The sequence below is a fragment of the Molossus molossus genome, unplaced genomic scaffold, assembly GCF_014108415.1.
Source record: "Molossus molossus isolate mMolMol1 unplaced genomic scaffold, mMolMol1.p scaffold_m16_p_17, whole genome shotgun sequence".
In the NCBI taxonomy this organism is placed as follows: domain Eukaryota; kingdom Metazoa; phylum Chordata; class Mammalia; order Chiroptera; family Molossidae; genus Molossus; species Molossus molossus.
In genome coordinates, this window is record NW_023425352.1 from 52,602,599 (window position 1) to 52,621,387 (window position 18,789).

The 18,789-nt window shown below is 54.3% G+C and overlaps 1 protein-coding gene across 1 annotated transcript in view; it reads left to right on the forward strand.

The window, feature by feature from the left end:
- The window catches only part of LOC118632089 (cadherin-23), a 335,260-nt gene that overhangs the window by 205,260 nt on the left and 111,211 nt on the right, over positions 1–18,789 (forward strand). The window contains exons 10-11 of the mRNA XM_036264847.1: positions 12,494–12,606; positions 14,122–14,310. Of these exons, the coding sequence (XP_036120740.1) occupies positions 12,494–12,606; positions 14,122–14,310 (302 nt within the window). The remainder of the gene's footprint in view (positions 1–12,493; positions 12,607–14,121; positions 14,311–18,789) is intronic.

The window sequence follows — 18,789 nt, forward strand, 5'->3', positions numbered from 1 at the left end:
ATGCTCGGTCTCCGAGGGCTGGGTAGAGGGCTCAGCCCGTAATCCCGACGTGGCTTTGAAATGGGCTCCCTCGCTCGAGTGCGGTCTCTGGCGTTTCGGTGACACTAAGGAACTGTTCGTTTTGTTCACTGTGATAATGGCGTGTTTGAAGCGTTTCAGAAGTCCTTATAAGAGATGTCGACAGTACTTAAGAATGAACTGGAATTGGCTCTAATGACTCCATAAAAAAGTTGGGGGGGGCGAGTTTAAAAGAAAAAGACTGGCAACATGTTGATGATTGTTGAATCTGGGTACCTGGGGCTTCACTGTACTCTAGTCTCCACATTAGTGCATGTACGAAACCTTCCATAGTAAACATCAGCTCAAGTGTGGTGCCCAAAGTGGCCAGGGTTCCCCACCTCGCCTGGGATTCGCATCCGACTGTGTCTCGTTGAGCACCCCGACTGGAGGTCCACCTACCTGGTGCTCGGGCTCTAACGTGCTGTGTGATGTTGGCCAAGTTACTCCCCATCCCTGACCCTCAGTTTTCCAGGGAAAGAAGAAGCTTGAGCCTGATGGGCCCTAAGTATCCTTCCATTTTCCATCTCTGACACTGGACATATCTAACTTGCCTGTTCAGAGACCCCACTGAAGGTTAACTGTGGGAGCAGTTACCACTGTGGGTTTCTCGCACCACCCTTGAGAGAGCCTTTCAAAAAGGGTTCTGTGCCAAATATGTTGGAGAGACACTGCATCGCACTCTCCTTGTCCTTGTGCTAGTCTCAATACACATTAGCTTATTAAAGGCTCTGACAAGTCCTGCAGTTAAGAGAGCTGGTCAGTGTTTCCCCAATTTATTTGACCATAGAACTTGGCCTTTCCCATACCCCATGCATCAGAGTTCTGGGGATACCCTCTGGGAAACCCTGACCTTTCTGTTTTCAGTTTGGGGGCTCCTGCCCCAGAGGACACATTTGCCATCTTTTCTCATGAACATGGTGATTCTGACTCATTTCCAGTAGAACACAAGATTGTTATGTTTTCCACATTGTCCAGTGGGTTTTGTACTTAACTAAATCCGTCGTTTTTCCCTCAGTCATTCCCTGACCAGTGCCATCTGCTTTGATGTTGCAATCTCAATCAGACCAGATGCCAGAAAACCCCCAACAGCTGGCAGCTGGGCTTGGTGCGATCTGGAACCTTCCTGGTGGGGCCTTCAAGAAGCAGTGGGGAAAGAACACAGGCTTTGGCATCGAAGGCTGTGGCTCAGGTCTCAGCCCAGCCGCGTTCCGGCCCTGTAACAGGACACACTCTTTTGCCTTAGCTTAGTTACCTCACCAGTGAGGTTATTGTAAGGATTAAGGAGCATAGTATGTGTCAAGTGCTGAGTTTCCCTTCTTCTCCAAAAGAATTTATGGTAACTAATGTATATTGAGCACCTACCATGTGCTGAACTAAAAAGGTACATTACCTGCTTGCATCTTCACGTCAGCTCTGAGATGAGTATTATCCCTCCCCTTTTACAGCTGAGGAAATGAGAGCCCAGAGAGGGTAGGTAACTTGCCCACAGTCACACAGCTTATAGGAGTGATGCTGAGATCTTAGCCCTGGCTCCAGCCACTGCAACATCTGCCTCTTTCGAAAAGATCGGATCCAGGTGCAGACGTGTTGATGGGCCGAACCTCAGGAACCTCACCGACCTGGTCAATGTTTCTTGGTCCTGGGGTGTGACCTGGACGGCATGATGTCAGGCCCTGTGCATCCTTGGCTTAGTGCTTGTAGACAATCGTGGACCCTAAACTGAGAGACCATGGGGACTTCCAGGTACCCTGAAGCCTCAAGCCACCAATTCCGTCCCTCAGGGCCCCTACAGGGGATGCTGAGTGTGTTGAACTCCAGCCTCCCTCCCCCAACTGCTTCAGCCAGGGCAGCTAGCTCTGATTTGGGCTGTTTTATATACTGGGGTTTTGTGCAAAATTTCACCTGATAAGAGGATTTTCTACTAAAACAAAGACATTTGAAAAACCGCTGCCATAGACAAGCCCTGTCTTTTTTAAGCAGGGAAGGACCTAGAGAGGCTAAGTAACGTGCCCAGTTGTCTGCCTGCTCCCCGGGAGACCTCAGTCCTCTTCCGGAGCGGGGCCTAGCTGAGGGTGGCTTGGCAGCCCTCAGGGAGCCCTTCAAGGTCAGTCATCTGGGCCGGTTCTGCTCGCTGGTGGCCAGTTTCCATGAAGATAACTGTGTCTGAGGCTGGCGCCCTGAACCTCGTCCGACCACATCTATTTCTGGGCTGCGGAGCCCTGACGGAGCACAATTTGATTCATAAATTACGCAGCTCAAGGTGTGTGTGATGGGCTCTCCTTCACAGCTTTGAAAGTCATTCACTCCGCACCTTGCGGCACGTGGGGCCGGAGGCGGTGGGCAGCGCAGGCCCCGGGGCTCGGCGGTGCAGGAGGGAACGGGGCAGGACCAGGGGAACCAGGAGCACTGCTTTGAGCCAGTTCTGTGCTCACTGTCTTGTGAGTCCTTCCAACAACCCGGAGGCAGCCCTGTTGTTATCCTCTCGGTTTGGCAGATGAGGACACTGAAGTGCGGAGAGGTGACACCACTTGCCTACACTCACGTGGCTGCAAGTAGTGAAGGGCTCTCCGGTGCCAAAGTTCTCCCACGTGGTCGTGATGATGGCAAGACAAGGGGCTGGAAAAGTGGCGTTTATGGGGACAGTTGGACTCTGGGAGATAGGTTTGGAAGGGAAGGGTCAAGGGGCAACAACCCCCTCTTCCCGCCATTTTCAGTTTGCAGCCACAGCTGGCACCTGCCAACCGTGCCCCGCTCCGCCGTGTCTGTCCTGTCTGCACTGTCCAGAGCCAGGCCCTGCTTCGTGCCTCAGGCCTCCGTCACCTGGCTCACCATCCTTGATGCATATCTGACATGGCTCAGCACTTTACAGTTTGTAAAGCGTCTTCAGATCCCTTATTTCTCCAAAGAGCCCTGTGAACAAGACAGGTATTTTCATCCACAGTAAAGAAACCGAGGCTCAGGGAGGCCCACAAGCTCACAAGTGTGAATCCAGTCTCTTCACTTCTTGATGGGTGCTGATGAGTTCTTCAGTAGTCTTCACACATGTCCTTTGTCCTTCCCCTGGGAGTGACCAGTCTTCCCCCACAGCTGGTGGGCTCCCTGGGGGCATTACTCATGCATCCCCCACCTGTGCCCAGTACCAAGAGGTCCAGTTTGTGGTAGATGGTCACTGGTGCCCCCGCTCCTCAAGAAGCCCTTCCCTCAGGCCGTCTTGACCATGTCCCACTGCTGGACCAGCAGAGGTGCTGGAGGAGGGGGTGACGCCCCGCCAGGATGACAGGCAGAGCACACCCCTACTTTGCGCCTCCTTCTCCTTGGGCGTCTGATCACTGTCCTCTTTGTTTTCTTAAATGCGCCCCCTCCTCCTTCCCCCCAACTCTCCTTCCAGGACAAGGCCTTTCAGATCATCAAATATCAAACGCTTCTTATTCGAGGATTGAGATGGCTTTATTGGGGCCCATAAATCTCCCAGAGCCCTGACGCTCTCTTAAGTGCCAAGCCTCGGCTGAGTTATGGGGCCGAGCCAGCAGCGGCAGAGCAGGTGGCCCTCTGGGGATCATGGCGCACCCAGGCTCCCACCCTTGGCCCAAGGAGGTGCCCCAGTTGAGGATGCGCATGGGTGTTCTGAGCCCACCCGCCCCGGGCTCTGGAGGTAACCAGGCTCCAGGCAGGTGAGCAGGTGGGTCCCTGAGGGATCCACAGGCCTCTGCTTGTCTTCGCCTCACCTTGCTCATCTCCTGGCCAGTCTCCAGCCCCCAGGGCCTAGGGAGCAGCAGCCCCACACGGGAGAGGCCGTGGCAGCCAGGAGGGACATTCGAGACCCGAAAGACCCAGGTTGTAATCCCATCATGGTCACTAAATAACCACGTGTCCTTGGATGTGCCATTTCCCTGACTGAGCCTCAGTTTCCTCATCTGATCAGTGGAGTACCATGCTGGCCTCGCAGGGGATTCAGTGAGCTCCTGCAGCTCCCCGTCTCTCGGGAGCAGCCTGGCGTGTAGACTAAGCTTGCAGGCTCTGGAGTCCTGGTTCCGTCACCTAGCAGCAGTGTGACTTCGGGCAAGTCACTTAATCTCGCTGTGCCTCTGTTTTCTCACATGTGCAACGAGAATAACAGTAATAATGGGAACACTAAAGATGCTGGTGAGGATGCTCTGCACGCGGCGTTGCGTGGAGAGTGACGGACTGATGCGTGTTTGGAGCCTGGCCGACACACAGTGGGCCCATAGTCCCACCACCGTCACCCAACCCGTGACCTCACCACCAGCAGGCCTTCCTGCCTCCAGCGACCCCCCACTGCTGTCGGACACAAATCCCAGCTGCTCACCTGCCATGCAAGGCTCCACCTCCTGGCATCCGTCACCCTGACACCACTGCACGTGACCCCTGCTCCTTCTCATGGCCCTGCGCCTGTGAAGCCATTGTCCCCTCCATCCTTCGTTCATACGAGTCCTGACAGGACTGGCCTCTCCCTCTCCGTGCTTACCCACCCCGGGCCCCCCCAGGCTCGGCTGAGGAGCCCCTCTGGCACCAGCGGCTGCACCCCGGCCCGGGAGCGCCCTCGGCAGGGCTGGGCACCATTCCTGCACGGGTCCTCTCCTCGCCTGCACCGGGTGCCACTGGGCGCAGAAAGCTCACCTTACCCTGCTCGGCCTCCCCGGGGCCTTGAAACTCCTCTCCAAGCAAACTCTTTTCTTTATGCTGGGTGATATAACAGTGACCAAGGCAGGCGAGGTCCCTGTCCTCGGGGAAATTAAGTTCAACAAACTGTCATTAGTGATGGTGATAACCCAGGTAGAGGAAGAATTACTCATGAAAGTGAATCCATTTCCCAGCCGGTCTGCATCTCACTCCGACTTAGAAAACACAGGCACGTATCACCAAACCTTGGGAATTATTTTGTGGTAAAATTTGCACAACATAAAATTTACCATTTAAAGTGTACACTTCAGTGGCATTAGGTAATTTCACAGTGTTGTACAACTGTCACCACCATCTAGTTCTAGAGCTTTGGGGATTACTCTTTAAAGGAACTTGTATTAAGCTTTTTTTTTTTTTTTTTTCCAAAGACGTAATCAATTAAGTCAAAAGGGAAAAGTTGAAATGATTCTAGATCAGTGGTTCCCAACCAGGGGTGATTTTGTTGCAGGGGCATTCGGCAGTGTCTGGAGACCTTGGGTTGTCACAGCTGGATAAAGGGGTGTTGTTTCTGGTGTCTGGCTAGAGGTTGGGGATGCTGCTCAACACCCTACCGAGCGCAGCACAGATCCCCACACAGACCTCCCCGCCCAGAGTCAGCGGTGCGGAGGGGAACCCGGTCTAGCATCAGCCCTGGGAGAGGCTAACGTGGTGCTGGCCTTTCATCCCCAGTTCTCTGCTTACACACGGCGGACAGATGTGGGCTTACAGTGTGAGCCTGCGAAACAGAGTTTATTCTGGTATTATGATTGATTGATTATCATTTTCCAAACGAACAACTGTAAACCTACTTTTGTCCACCCCTGTGTTTTTAAACAACAAAAAATGTGTCTTACAGAACTCTGGTATTTTGTGACCCCTTTAAAAAAAAAAATCCTAAGCATCTGTCTTTTCAAGTCACAGACTTCTCTTCTACAGCATTATTTCTAGTGGCTGACCAAATTTCATATTCTAACCTCTTTAATCCCCTGTTGTTGGACATTTAGCTTATTCCCAGTTTTCCTTATTAAACGGTACCACGGTGAGCGTCCTGGTAGCTACCTTTGTGGGCACATCCATGACGATTCTCTTTGGAGAAATCCCCCCAGTTACAGAGTAAAGGTTTTTCAGGATTTGGGGGGATTCTGACCCGAGCCATAGTGCCTGGCGGTGCCTTGCGGATCCTCATGGCAGTGTCCTCAGAGGACCAGGGCCCGCCTGTCGGGCTCCCCCGCAGGGAGCCGGCTCTGCTGCGAGAGAGGCATGGCTTGACCCTTAGCCACCCCAACATAATAGGCTTTACTATCCTTGGCTACTCAGGTTAATGTTTCATAAATTGGAGCCTGTTATTAGCAAATTAATCAGAGTCCAGTTTGTGGTCTTATTAGGAGAGGTAATCATTTGTTGGTTTAAGTGAGCTTGATGAAAATCGTCGTTCTGTGAAACGTCTGCAAGACAAGCGACTGCAATTTCCACCTACAGAGGGACTCGAAGGTTGTCTTTCCCTGGCTGGACAGTAATAACTGTAATTAGCTGAGCCCGCTCGGCTCAAGCAAACATATTGCCACCGTGCTCAGGAGGGCCTGTTAGCCCGACTGGAATTGCTCGCTGGCTGAGCCCTCCTCGTGGCCCTGGTGCTCTGTGACATCATAAATCCCCCACACCATTCTGCCTAGAATGGCCCCCGGACATCCCTGCTTCCGTCCATTCATTCATTCAAAACCCATTTGTTGAGCGCTTCCCTGGGGGAACCCGCCCCGCCCCCCTGGGCTTCCAGTCCAGTGTGGGAGACCACAGTAAGCAAACATGGACCGACCGCCCGAACAGAGGTTCAGAAACCAAAGGGCTCTGACGGAAAGGAAACAGAACAACGGAGTAGAGAGGAACGGGTGACAGTGGACAGTGGAGTGGCTGGGGAGGGCTCCTCTGTGCGGATGACATTTGAGCTGAGACCTGAAGACAGACGAGGCCCCCAGCACCGACCTGCAGGGAGAAGCCTCCAGGTGGTTCAGGAGAAGCTCTGGGAGAGGGTGGGCCTGATCCCCCACCTCGAGGGTCCAACAGCGGGAAGACAAGCTCCTGGCCTGCGCCCCCCCTCCCCACGCCGCAAGCGGAGGTAACCCACACCGCTGGTTGCCATATGTTGATCACAACGCCACTGAATGCAGCTCAGCCCAGGTGCCACCCAAGATGCCGGCCCCCTTTGTCAGCAGGCAGCTAAGGGACAATTTTTAATTCATAAGACATCTTCTAAAGCCCGTATCTCAGACGGACTCCCGATTTCCATTAGACAGCGATACGATTATAGGGTTGCGCTGGACGGTTGGGCCCGAGCCTGTGCTCATGGCTGTTGCACGGCTCCCCCTGGCTGTGGGGAGAGGAAATCCGGGGCCGCTGGTAGGACGAGAACCCTTTAGCGTGGTGAGAGCTGAGCTGGTCCTTGCTCCCCCTCTCACTGCCCGGATGACCTAGTGCCCATTATTCTCTGTGCCTTAGTTTCCCCATCTGGAAAATGGGGATAATAGGACCCATCTCCTAGGAGTTCTGTGAAAATTGGAAAAGATACACAACACGTGTTGGCTCTTGTGGGAGAGCCCCTCACGACTCATTCTGGGTGAGAGGGACCACAGTTGGGACTAACCTGTCTGGTTCTGCTATTCAGAAAGCAGTCATACAGGGAAAGGAACGGGGACCAAAACGTGCGCCGTCGGGCGCCACAGTGGGTGCGCTGCCAACATGGTCACTCCTGGCGCTCACACCTGGTGCTCACGGTGTGGGAGCCGCGATCCACGCTCGACAGAGGAGGGATGAGCTCAGAGGACCCAGAGATCGCGGGGCTGTGGCAGCTCGGAAGTGGCAGGGCTGATGTTGGCCCCTGCGTCTTCTCAGTGCGCGAGTTTGCGCGCGGGCGGTGTCTTCGCTTGGTGTCGCTGTGCCAAGTAGACTCCAGACAGAGATCATGACTGAAAGAGAGACCACCGGAGGGAGGGGTACAAATCGCAGTTCTGTGCACCTCCCTGTGGGGGAGGGTCCCTCACTCTGGGCCTGGGGAGGGCCAGGTGAGGGACCAGGTCCCACAGGTCACCTGGTCCATCCTCCTGCCTCCTCCATTCAGGGCCTTGGTTTTGAGTGGGTGGAGACTTGGGCCCGTTAGTCCAACTAGACCAGGAGCTCTTTGTGAGCACTGCTTTCTTCCTGTGTCCCCCCATGGCCCCAGCACAGTCCAGACCCAGAGGATGCCCCGCCGCGTGTGTGCTCATTGACCCCTCGGAATGTGTGGGAGGGAAGCAAAGCTTCAGGCCACCCAACACACCCGTCATGAGATTGCTGTGGGCCACAGGGGAGAGAAGCATGAGACCTAGCCCTTCTCCTCGAGGCCACGCTGGATCGCTGGGCATGAGGACCGGGAGCCCCCGGGCACAGGGCGGTTCTGAGGGGGCCGGCCCAGTGCTGGGCTCGGAGCTGGCAGTTTCCAGAATGGGCCTCCTGAGGCTGGCGACATTGCAGGTAGATCTGAAGAACAGGAAGGGCTGAGGTGGGAGCCCGTGGTTTTTCTTTAACTCTGAGGGCAGAGAGAGCGGCTGCTGTTAGCCCAGCGGAGCAGACAAAGCAATTGAAAGCCATCAGCCTGTGTTCCCACACGCACCATCAGCCACTCTCCAAACTGCTTTTCGCCGAGACCCAGCTCTGCTGTGGGTCAAGATGCTGCCGGCGAGATAACAAGGGGACAAGATGTAGAACTGATAAGATTTGGCAGGGGCCGGGAGGGTGGGAGTCTGGGGAAGGGGAGAGCCTGCCAGCCTCAAGGAACGAGGAGGTAGGAGGGTGAGCCCCCCGTGGTCCAAAGAGAGAGCTGCCTCCCTGCTCCCCCCGTCTAACCATCTACCCACCTGCGCACACACCCCCCATCCAGGTTTCCTCTCCCACTTGCTCCCCTCTGCCTTTGACCATCAGTCTGTATGGCCCTTTGCAACTCTGCTGCGCCCTCTGGCTGCCACTCTGCCTCTCCTTGTTTCTGCACCAGACTCGGCAGCCGCACCTGCACCACTGTGCCCACTCCATTCCCCACTGGCCCTCCTGTCTCCCAGTCTGACCTAGCTACTGCATTTTCGTAAATAGGGGAAAGGAGTCTGCGGCTCCCCTTGGCCACCTTGCATGCTTTTGCAGACTTGATTCACAAATCTTTCCCGCAAATCTGAAGAGGCTCAATGCCTAAAGCTTCTAGAGGAGGTGGCTGCCCCAAGACAACCAGCAGGGCCAGTAATAACCTCCTTCTCTTGTGTGACTGCCTTACGTCACCAATTCCAGAAGTCTCGGGGCACTCAAGCTGCAACCCCATTTCACACCAGAGCCCCTCCCCTACCAGGTGTATCCTAGGACAGCACCTGTCTATTCAAGGGAAGCAGCTGCCCTTCTGCTCAGCAGTAGGGGGCTGAACAGGTGAAAGGCGTCCCTGGTGAGCCTCCCCCAACCCCCCAGTCCCCCTGGGACTTGGATAAAGAATGTCGAGAGATCAGAGGGCTGACATGGTGGTATCAGCTTCTAGGGTAACAGAGAAACTTGTGTGCGTGGCTGCCAAGCTCAGGGCCCCCCGGGGAACAGAGACTGGTAAGAGCGGGGATAAGGAAAAGGAGGGAGGAGGTGGTGACCACCCTGTAGGTTGAGTGATGCAGGAAGCAGGTCAGAGCCCTGTGTGTGATGCCCTATAGGCCTGAAGGTTTTGTACTTGGCCTTGGCCTCAGGGCTGCCAACTTATACACATGGACCCTTGGTGGTGAGGCTGTCCTGGTAAGATAGGTTTGACTCAGTGTTTCCACTGAGCAGACAGCTCTAGGCACAGGCTTTTTTGGGGGTGGGGGGATAGAAGGGTGGGGAGGAGGTGGCCACAGTGTTGAGAGCTTCCTATGTACCAGGCCCTGTATTAGCTCATTTAATCCTCACAGCAACATAATAACTATTAGTAACTGTTATTACTCCCATTTTACAGACCAGGAAACTGAGGCCCAGATGTATTAGGTAATGAGCAAGGCCACCCAGCTAGCAAGCAGCAGAGCCGTGACCCATTCAGTCTGCCTCCAGAGGGCGAGTCCTCACCACCTTTCTCCTCCACTCTGTTGCTCTTCTTCAGGGGCCTCGGCGTGGCAAGTGCTCACACGTGCAATAGTGTGATTATATCACGAACGTTGATCTTGACTGTGAGGCTGAAGGCATGAATCTTTCCTGCTTTTTCCTACTGATTGTCCAGCACCCTGCACACAGTATGTGCTCAGTATGAACTCAAATGAAGGAGTGAGCTAATCAGTCCGTCTTTGAATGAGACCTGCCCTTGGCCCTCCCTGTTTGGGAGCAGGGCTCACCTCCTGGCCCTGCCCCAGCCAGCATCCCAGTGATGCTGATATTGCCATGGTGACAATAGGAACATCAGAGCCTGTGCCTCCCTCAGGTGGCCTTGTCAGCTCCCTGGGTGTAACCCTTTCTGGCTGTTGGTCCTGGGAGTGATTCGTATTTGGTAGGAGGTCGGGAGGTGAGCTCCACACAGATGTGTGGAAAAAAGTGTGTGTGTGTATGTGTGTGTACACGCATGTGTGTGTGTTGGGGGAGGGTCCTCAAGTTTGAATGTGTACCCACTGGGGGGTATTTGCCTGCAGGTTATTGGAGAAGGTGCCTAGATCAGAGGAGGGGGTGTTTATGTCCTGGGACAGACTCTGGCTTTGGGATGGGCGGTGTGGCCATCTGGAGGTGAAGGTGTTGGGTGGGGAGTCCCGTTGAAAGTGCCAGGATAAGCACCCCTAGTTTCCAAACCGAGAGCCAAGCACATTGTTCAGCAAGGGCCTTCTGGTTTGTGAATGATTTATAGGGAAAATCTTGCAAAGATAAAAATTGAATCACATTCAGTTAAACATTTGATAGGTTCCTTTATTGGGAAGAATGAATTTATATGAAAATCTGGAAAGATGGGATGCTGGGGGTGGGGTGTCTCTGCCTGTGTGTGGTGGGGGAAGGGCTGGGCAGCAGGAGGGCTGGACGCAGCCATTCTTCAGGAACATGCTTGCTACCGGGGGCCCAGCACCGGCCGGGGAGCTTGAGGAACAGTTGCAAAAGGCCCCCATCTTCAGGGGGCTTTTAGGCTGGGTTGGAAGATCCCATGCACACAGGAAGCCACAGAAGAGCAAACAGCAGTGGCCTCTGTCTGGGGATGGAGGGTTCCGCAGGAGAGGTAGGGCTGCTTCCAGGGGGCTGGCCCTGGGAGGAGGAGGGCAGGCAAGGCCACGTGTCCCAGGAAGGTGGACACTGAAAGACACGGAGACAGAAATGAACATGGTAACGGGGAAGCCGAGGAAGCACGGTGAGGGCACGGGTGCCTGTGGGGATCATAAAATGAAGTTGGAGGGGGACAGGGGTGGGATTCAGAGACCTCTATCTGAGCCAGTGTCGTCAGTGTATCATTTTTGCTAGTACTTCAAATACATATTTTAATTTTTAATAGGTATTTAAATACTTATTCTTAAAATGAATGTTTTAACTTATATTTATCATAAAAGGAAACTTTTCATCATTGCCATAAATAGAAAATTACAATAGAATAGAAAGGATGGAATGGAATGGAACCATAAAAATAAGCCAAGGAAACAAAACAAGGCTACTGCCTGAGTCCATTGGGGCTCCTCTGACGAAGTAACAGACTGGGTGGCTTGTGAGCATCAGACTTTATTTCTCACAGTCTGGGCTGGGAGGGCTCAGGTCATCTCCGCGTGGAGCTGTGTGGGTTCTTTTCTAAGAGACCAATCCTGTTCGTGAAGGCGTCACCCTCATGACCTCATCACCTCTACCACCTTCGCTGGAGTTCACCTTATGGGTGCTGGGGGGACTGCAACATTCAGACCATCGAGATTGCTGAGCCCTAGCTGGCCACAGCTCCCTTTGGTGGCTCTGAGCCCAAAGGCCACTCTCTTTGTTAAACAGGAAAACCAGCGAGTGTCAGAGAGGCGTTACCCACATGTTAGCACCAAACCAAGACTTTGTCCAGGACTCAGAGACTGAATGGGCACAGTGCTCCCATTCTGTGATTCAGGCGTCTCCTGCCTGGGCCATGCACTCGTGTGCACTCCTGTGTCCTCCCGAGCACTCCTGTGTACTCCCCTACACTCGCATTTATTCTTGCGTACTCCCTGCACTTCCGTGCACTCCATGCACTTCCTGCACTCCCGTGTACTCCCTGCACTCCTGTGCACTCCATGCACTCCCGTGTACTCCTGTGCACTCCCTGCACTTCCGTGCACTCCTGTGCACTCTTGTGTACTCCCTGCACTCCTGTGCACTCCCTGCACTCCCGTGTACTCCCATGCACTCTTGTGTACTCCCTGCACTCCTGTGCACTCCCTGCACTCCCGTGTACTCCCATGCACTCTTGTGTACTCCCTGCACTCCTGTGCACTCCCTGCACTCCCGTGTACTCCTGTGCACTCCCTGCACTTCCGTGCACTCCTGTGCACTCTTGTGTACTCCCTGCACTCCTGTGCACTCCATGCACTCCCTGCACTCCCGTGTACTCCCATGCACTCTTGTGCACTCTTGTGTACTCCCTGCACTCCTGTGCATTCTCGTGTACTCCAGAGCTCTTTCCGTTCCTCCTCAAGCCAGCCTCCATTTTAAGTGACTGACTTGTCCTTAACATCCCAATAGGAGCCGTGGTCCCAGCCCCAGGTCCATCTGCCCTGGACCCCAGTCACACCCAGAATGCTTCTCTCCCTCGCAGGGAATACCAACAGCATCTTTGCCCTGGACTACATCAGCGGAGCGCTGACCCTGAATGGCCTGCTAGACCGGGAGAACCCCCTGTACAGCCATGGCTTCCTCCTGACTGTGAAGGTGAGAGCTGGGCACCCCCATCCAGGTAGAGGGCAGGCCCCTCCGCGGTGCCAGCCTCCAGCAGTGTCCCAGGTGGAAGCTCCCAGGGCACTTTGCTTCCGCCCTCTCACCCTGTGCTGATTCCTGGGGCTCGTGCCAATGCATAGCAGCCCGAGGCCATGTCAGGGGCCTTGCTGGGCACATAGTAGGTGCTCATCTCGTGGTTCTTACTGTTACCCATCATTCCAGGTTCTGTGCTGTAGCCACCTCAGATTCTTAAGTTTACCCTATTTCCAGGTTTTTGTCTGATTTCTCATTCTTACAGGTCCCTGGGTCTGTTACCTGCTAGGAAACAGCAGTGCAGCAGGGAGGGGTAGCAGCTGCAGGGGTCCCCAGCCCCGAAGGTGCAGTGGAGCCACAGCCCCACCCCGCCCCCTCCAGCCGCTGTAGCCACCTGCCACTCATGGCCCGTTTTCATTAAAATCAATGACTTGCTGAGCCATTCCCTGGGAAACCCATTTAGGGCATGGGTCCTGCCTAGGCCACAGGGTTCCTCCCCGGCCCCAGCCATCAATTGAGGGGAGAGGGTGGTGCAAAACCTGAGGAGAGGGGCTCTGCGAAGGAGGCCCTGCCACTGGTTTGGGGAGGACGTTGCAGCCCAGCCTGGCTCCTAACTGCTCTCCTTGACCTTGAAAGGGCCTGGGGCAGTGGCGGGTTGAACAGCCCCCCTCACCCACTAGCTCCTTCCTCTGCACTAATGTGCATGTGCCAGCTGCTGACACGCCTTCCACACCCAGCACACGCCCCTGGCCCTCATCTGCCTTCCTTAGATCAGTAGCTGCAGTGGGAGAGAGCTGCTTCCCAGTCCCCTTGCAGCCACCAGCTCACTGTGGGCCCTGAGCTCAGCTGTCCACCTTTATATAAAGTGTTAGAGTGGGTTCCCAAACTCAGTTGTGAATTCAAGTCCCCTGGGAGCTCGTGAAACACACCTAGTCCTGGGCCTCTTGCCTAGAGATTCAGGTCCAGAGACTGGGCACCCAGGTATCTGAGTCCGTCTGTTCCTGAGTCCGCTGCAGACCCTCACAGTGACTAGCACAGTGTTCAGCCCATAGCAGATGCTGAATTAAGTCTTGATTACCTGCTAGCCCTAAAATTCTTGGCCTCAGTTTCATCATCTGCCAAATTGTTTAAAGACTCTCCCTTTGTCCCTTGATGAGCCCCCAAATCTGTCATCCTCCCTACCCCACCTCATCCCCTTGGTTCTAGAATCCTACTGCCTGAGTTTGACACCTACTCTGGCTGTGTGTCCTTGTACAAGTTACTTAACCTCTCTGAGCCTCAGTTTTCTCACTGGTAAATGGGCCTCAGTAAAACGGGAATGCTAATGATAGACTCCTCCTCCCGGGGCTGTGGTGAGGAGGGGATGGGATAACTCACATAAAGCGCTGTGTCTATGCTGAGAAAGCCCTGGTGAATGATAGCTGTTCCTGTGATCATGGCTGCCTTCATCCTCAAGTGTTCGTTCTCTATCTGCAGGGCACAGAGCTGAATGATGACCGCACCCCATCTGACGCCACAGTCACCACAACCTTCAACATCCTGGTTATTGACATCAATGACAATGCCCCAGAGTTCAACAGCTCTGAGTACAGCGTGGCTATCACTGAGCTGGCACAGGTCGGCTTTGCCCTCCCCCTCTTCATCCAGGTGGTGGACAAGGACGAGGTGAGTCCCTGGAACATATGGCCCATCTAGACCCTCCACCCTGCCTGGGCTGTGCAACCTGGGAAAATCACCAGATAGCTCTGGGCTTCCATGTCCCCATCTATAAAACAGAAACAAACGGCTACGCCCCTCCCCTGCTGCATTCTGAGAAGAAATAGGGCTGCAAAAATCAGTACTCTAACTTTAGGGCCACCCCCCACCCCCTGCAAAACATGTTTGAGTATATGCCTCCAATATGTACTTATTTATTTAGAAGCTATAGACACGATTTTTCTAGTAATCTAGTATGTGTACTATAAAACATATACCAAAAAATAGAAATTTTAAAAGGTAGAGGCTCTTGTAAAATGATGACCTTGGAAGAAAGTCTTATTCCTGCTTGCAGCATCATAATGACCCCTCCTTTTCCACGTGAGGGGTGTGAGTGCTTTCAAGGGGAATCCCAGGCCACAAGGAGACTCCAGAGAGGCCTGGGATGCCTGCACCCCTCGCCCAGGGCCTGCCTGGCTGAGGCCAGTCTTCAAAAGAAGGGACATGGGCCTCAAGTGAGGGAGAGGTCAAGGGGGACAGGAGGGAAGAGGCTCCAGGGCTGGGCTGCAGCCCCCATGAGCCCCGGCAGGCCCTGTTCATCGGCCATGGGCCACGCCTGCGTGAGACCCTCTCAGCTGCCTCCTCCCCCAACCCCTCCTGGTGCCCCATCTTCCCTGCCTGTCACAGCCACGGGCGTCAACAGGACTTCTGTTTGCTACCTCTGCTGCCGGCCCACTCCGCTCAGGGATTCCATGAGGTTTCCAGCCTCCTCTGCCATCGCTCACTCCGGGCCCCGCGCTGGCCTGGTTCCAGGCCCACTTTCTCCTTGCTCCTCCTGCCCTTCTCCACCCACTGCCCTGCACACCACCCACGTGCCCACCCAGAAGCCCCTCCTCCCACTCCTCTCTGTCTCCTGCCAGCTTCTCTCAGCTGGGCATGGTCCCTGCAAGGACTCAGGGCCACAAGGGCAGGCCAGTCCCTGTGTGCAAGTATGTGTACATGTGTGTGCATGCACATGCCTCCATCTCCTGCTAAGCCATTTCAGACCTCTGTCTGAGATGACTAACGTATGTACTAAGCACCCCCTGGTTACAAGGATCTGTAGTTGGCCCTTTGCGGGAGTCCGGGAAGTATAACCCATGGTCCCTGTCCCAAGGACCCAAGTGTGTTTATACAAAGGTAGTGTGGACTTTTAAAACATATACAAGTCCAGGCTGTTGTGGCTCTGTTGGTTGGAGCATCATCCCATGCACTGAAGGTTGTGGGTTCAGTTCCTGGTCAGGGCACATAGCTAGGTTGTAGGTTCGATCCCCAGTCCGGGCACGTACAGAAGGCAACTGATCAATGTTTCCTCTTTCTCTCTGCCCCTCTCTGTCTTCCTCTCTCTCTAAAATCAATAAGAACATGTCCTCAGGTAAGGATTAAAAAGTAAAATAAAACATACAAAAATGTAGACAGTTTAGAAGGTGGAGATAAACAGGTATGACAGCAGCCAGGAGAACGGAGGCACTGGTACCCGAGTGTGGGCCCAGGGTGCGGTGATGCCTGCAGTGAGCGCCGCAGAGCGGCTGAGGACGGGGACGTAGGGGCTGGGAGTCAGGACGGGTTCCCTGGCAAGAGGTGGACTAGGCTGTGCCTTGGGGTGTAAATCAGATCGTGAACAGGAGGGGCGGGCAGTGGCCCACAGAGAGGCCCAGAGGGAGAAACCTGCAGGTGGGTGGAGGGAAGGGGTGGTGATCCATGTGTCTGATGCAGGGTTTGCATAGCAGGTGGGTGGAGGGTCGGTGGGCTGCGTAGAAGGGCCTAGAATGCCGAGCCAAGGAATTTGGGTTCAGTTTTAGAGGGAGCCCAGCAGAGAGGCAGCTTGTGTGCTGGTTCACGGCCGAAGCTCTGGAATTGGACAGGGCCTGTGTTCAGGTCCCACCATGCCATGTGCTAGCTCTTTGACCTTGGGTGAGTCGTCCACACTTTCTAAGCCTCACTTCACTCATCTGTGTAAAAAAGACCTAAAAGGAAAGTGTGTCCGTTTCTGTTGCAGTAACAAATTAGCACTGAAACAAGTCTATTTCTCACTCAGACTGCTTGTCTGGCACGGCAGGCTGGGGGACACCCCCCCCCCATATTCACTCAGGTACACACTGCAGTTCCATTGGTCCCTGCAGCAGGGAGGAGGCAGCTGGAGGGTGAAGCACCAGCTCTTCTGTGCTCGCTCCAAAGAGGGCCGCTGGCCAGAGCTAGCTGCGTGCCCCACCTGGGGGCCAGAGGCTGTGGAGTGTGGGCCGGCGACGGTCTGTCTGCCACAGGGGATGCCAACAAGGATGTGAGGGGAGGAGAGCCCGTGGTTTGTGCACAGGACCGGTGCAGTACCTGCCCCACACATGTATTAACCAGAGGGGCCCAGCCACCATCCCTACCAGCAGGGCCTGAACCCCCAGGGCCCTGCTCACCATGACTGGCTGAGGGATTCCAAGGTCACCCTGACCCCTGGGTTTATCTCAGGCTCTTCGCTGGAAGCCTTGTCTGAAGCGTCTACAGGAATGCGAGGGGGTCTGGGTACAGCCCCCCTCTGGTGACCGCTCCCCCCAGGCACAGGCATCAGCACACCTGCTGTAGACAGGTGTCCACACTGCCAGGGACCATTCTGCTGTTTTCTCCAGGAAGCGGGTAATTGTCTCTGACCGTGGAGGACTCGCCTCCTCCCCACGGGGTTCCAGTTCTCCAGGGCACAGTGAGGTGCAGGAAGAGAACTACCCGTGAGGAGCAGCAGCCCCAAGGCCCAAACTGCTTCACCCTAAAGCTGTCTGGCGTGTGCTCCAGGCTCCCAGTGGAACTGCACCCTGAACACCCCAGCTGTGATCCTGGGCTGCTTCCTAAATCAGAGGGAGGGATAAATTGCTTTCTATATTGCCTGCTTTTTATCTTGGATGTCTCCTTTGCTCTCCAGAACTCCAGAGGGATTCAGATCTGGACAGGTAACTTCCCGAGAGCCAGTCTGGGGTGCTGAGGGTCAGGCCCCAGGTTCCCAGGCTGCAGTGTTCAGCCACATTGTCAACAGGAACAGAAAAAACAGAGGCCACAGCAAACTCAAAGAGAAATCAGGCCACTTTTGTAAAAGAATTTGGGTTTTGTTTTGTTTTGTTTTGTTTTTGTCATTCTGCCTGTTTCCTTTCTGGTGGGAGAATATGTCTATTGGGATTTGTGTCTGGGTTGAAGGTGACTCTGGATTTGCTAAGTGTGGCAGAAAAATGTGTTCATTGAGCAAACTTGGAGGAAGAAAGGGAGCATGAGGGGAGGTGAAATCCTTCTGTCACAGATTCTGTGGAACCCTGTGATTCTCCCTTGCGCTCCCCATGACTGATTTGGCATTATTAGTGTGATGATCTGATAGTGTCTGCCTCCTGATTAGACGGTGTAGCCCAGCGCCTCATACTCCGCCTGGCTCCTGGAGGCACCACAGAGATATGTATTGGTGGACTTAACGCATGATTAAATGGTACCGTGGCCCAAACTGATAGTTGGTCAGTGCTCTTGTGCAGAAATCCAGATGTCCACTGTGAGGCAGTAGAGGGTGCTGAGGGAAAACAGAAAGGGAAGGAGGAAGCAGTTTAACCTCTCAGTCAGCACTTTGTAGCCCTCCTGATAAGAATGCTGATCTACTTCACAAGGACTAGATGATGCCGCCATCCTCTCCACATCTAAGGTTCCACTCAGCTTCTTGCTGAATCTCAGGCTCTGCCAGACCATTCAAGACAACAAAGGTGCTTGAAAGAAGCCCTTTCTATCTCCCAAGGACTCCATCCTCATTGTCAAGTCTCTGGGAGTAATTTCTTCTCATTTTCCCAGCTATAGAAAACTCACAGAAGCCAGAGAAGGAAGGGATGGGGTGAGCTGAAACCTACAACAACCCATTTGTACTGTGTGACAGTTGAGATGCAAATAAATGGTTGTAATGCAAATCACAAAAAAACATCTCGAGGCAAAGGCCCAGGAGTCAGCCTCGGTGTGGGAGCTCATCTCTGAGTTTCAAATTAAAGGCTGTGGCAGCTTCATCCTGGTGCCTGGCTGCTCCGTCTCCCATCTTCCTTGGAGCCCTGGGAAGCCGCGGGAAGCAAGCCCTTGTCGCTCTGATTCCATCATATCCTCACCCACCCCTGCCCGCAGCGCGTTCTTTGCATTTTCCCCACTTAGTTAACTTTTCCTCTCCTGCACCCCCACCTAGTCCTGTCGACAGCTGAGCTGGCCTCAGTCTGTCCTGGGTCCCATCTGCCCCAGTGGGGTTATGGGGATGGTTGGAATTTTCTGTTCAGTTCTCAAAACCTTCTTCTATGTAGAAACAAGGGGATTATCTGTGTTCTGCATCCTGCCTCTGAAGGGGTGGGGGAGGAAGGCAGGGGTGTGGGAGACCATTCACGCCTCTGGCTGCTTTTCCAATTCCAGCAACAGGGTTTG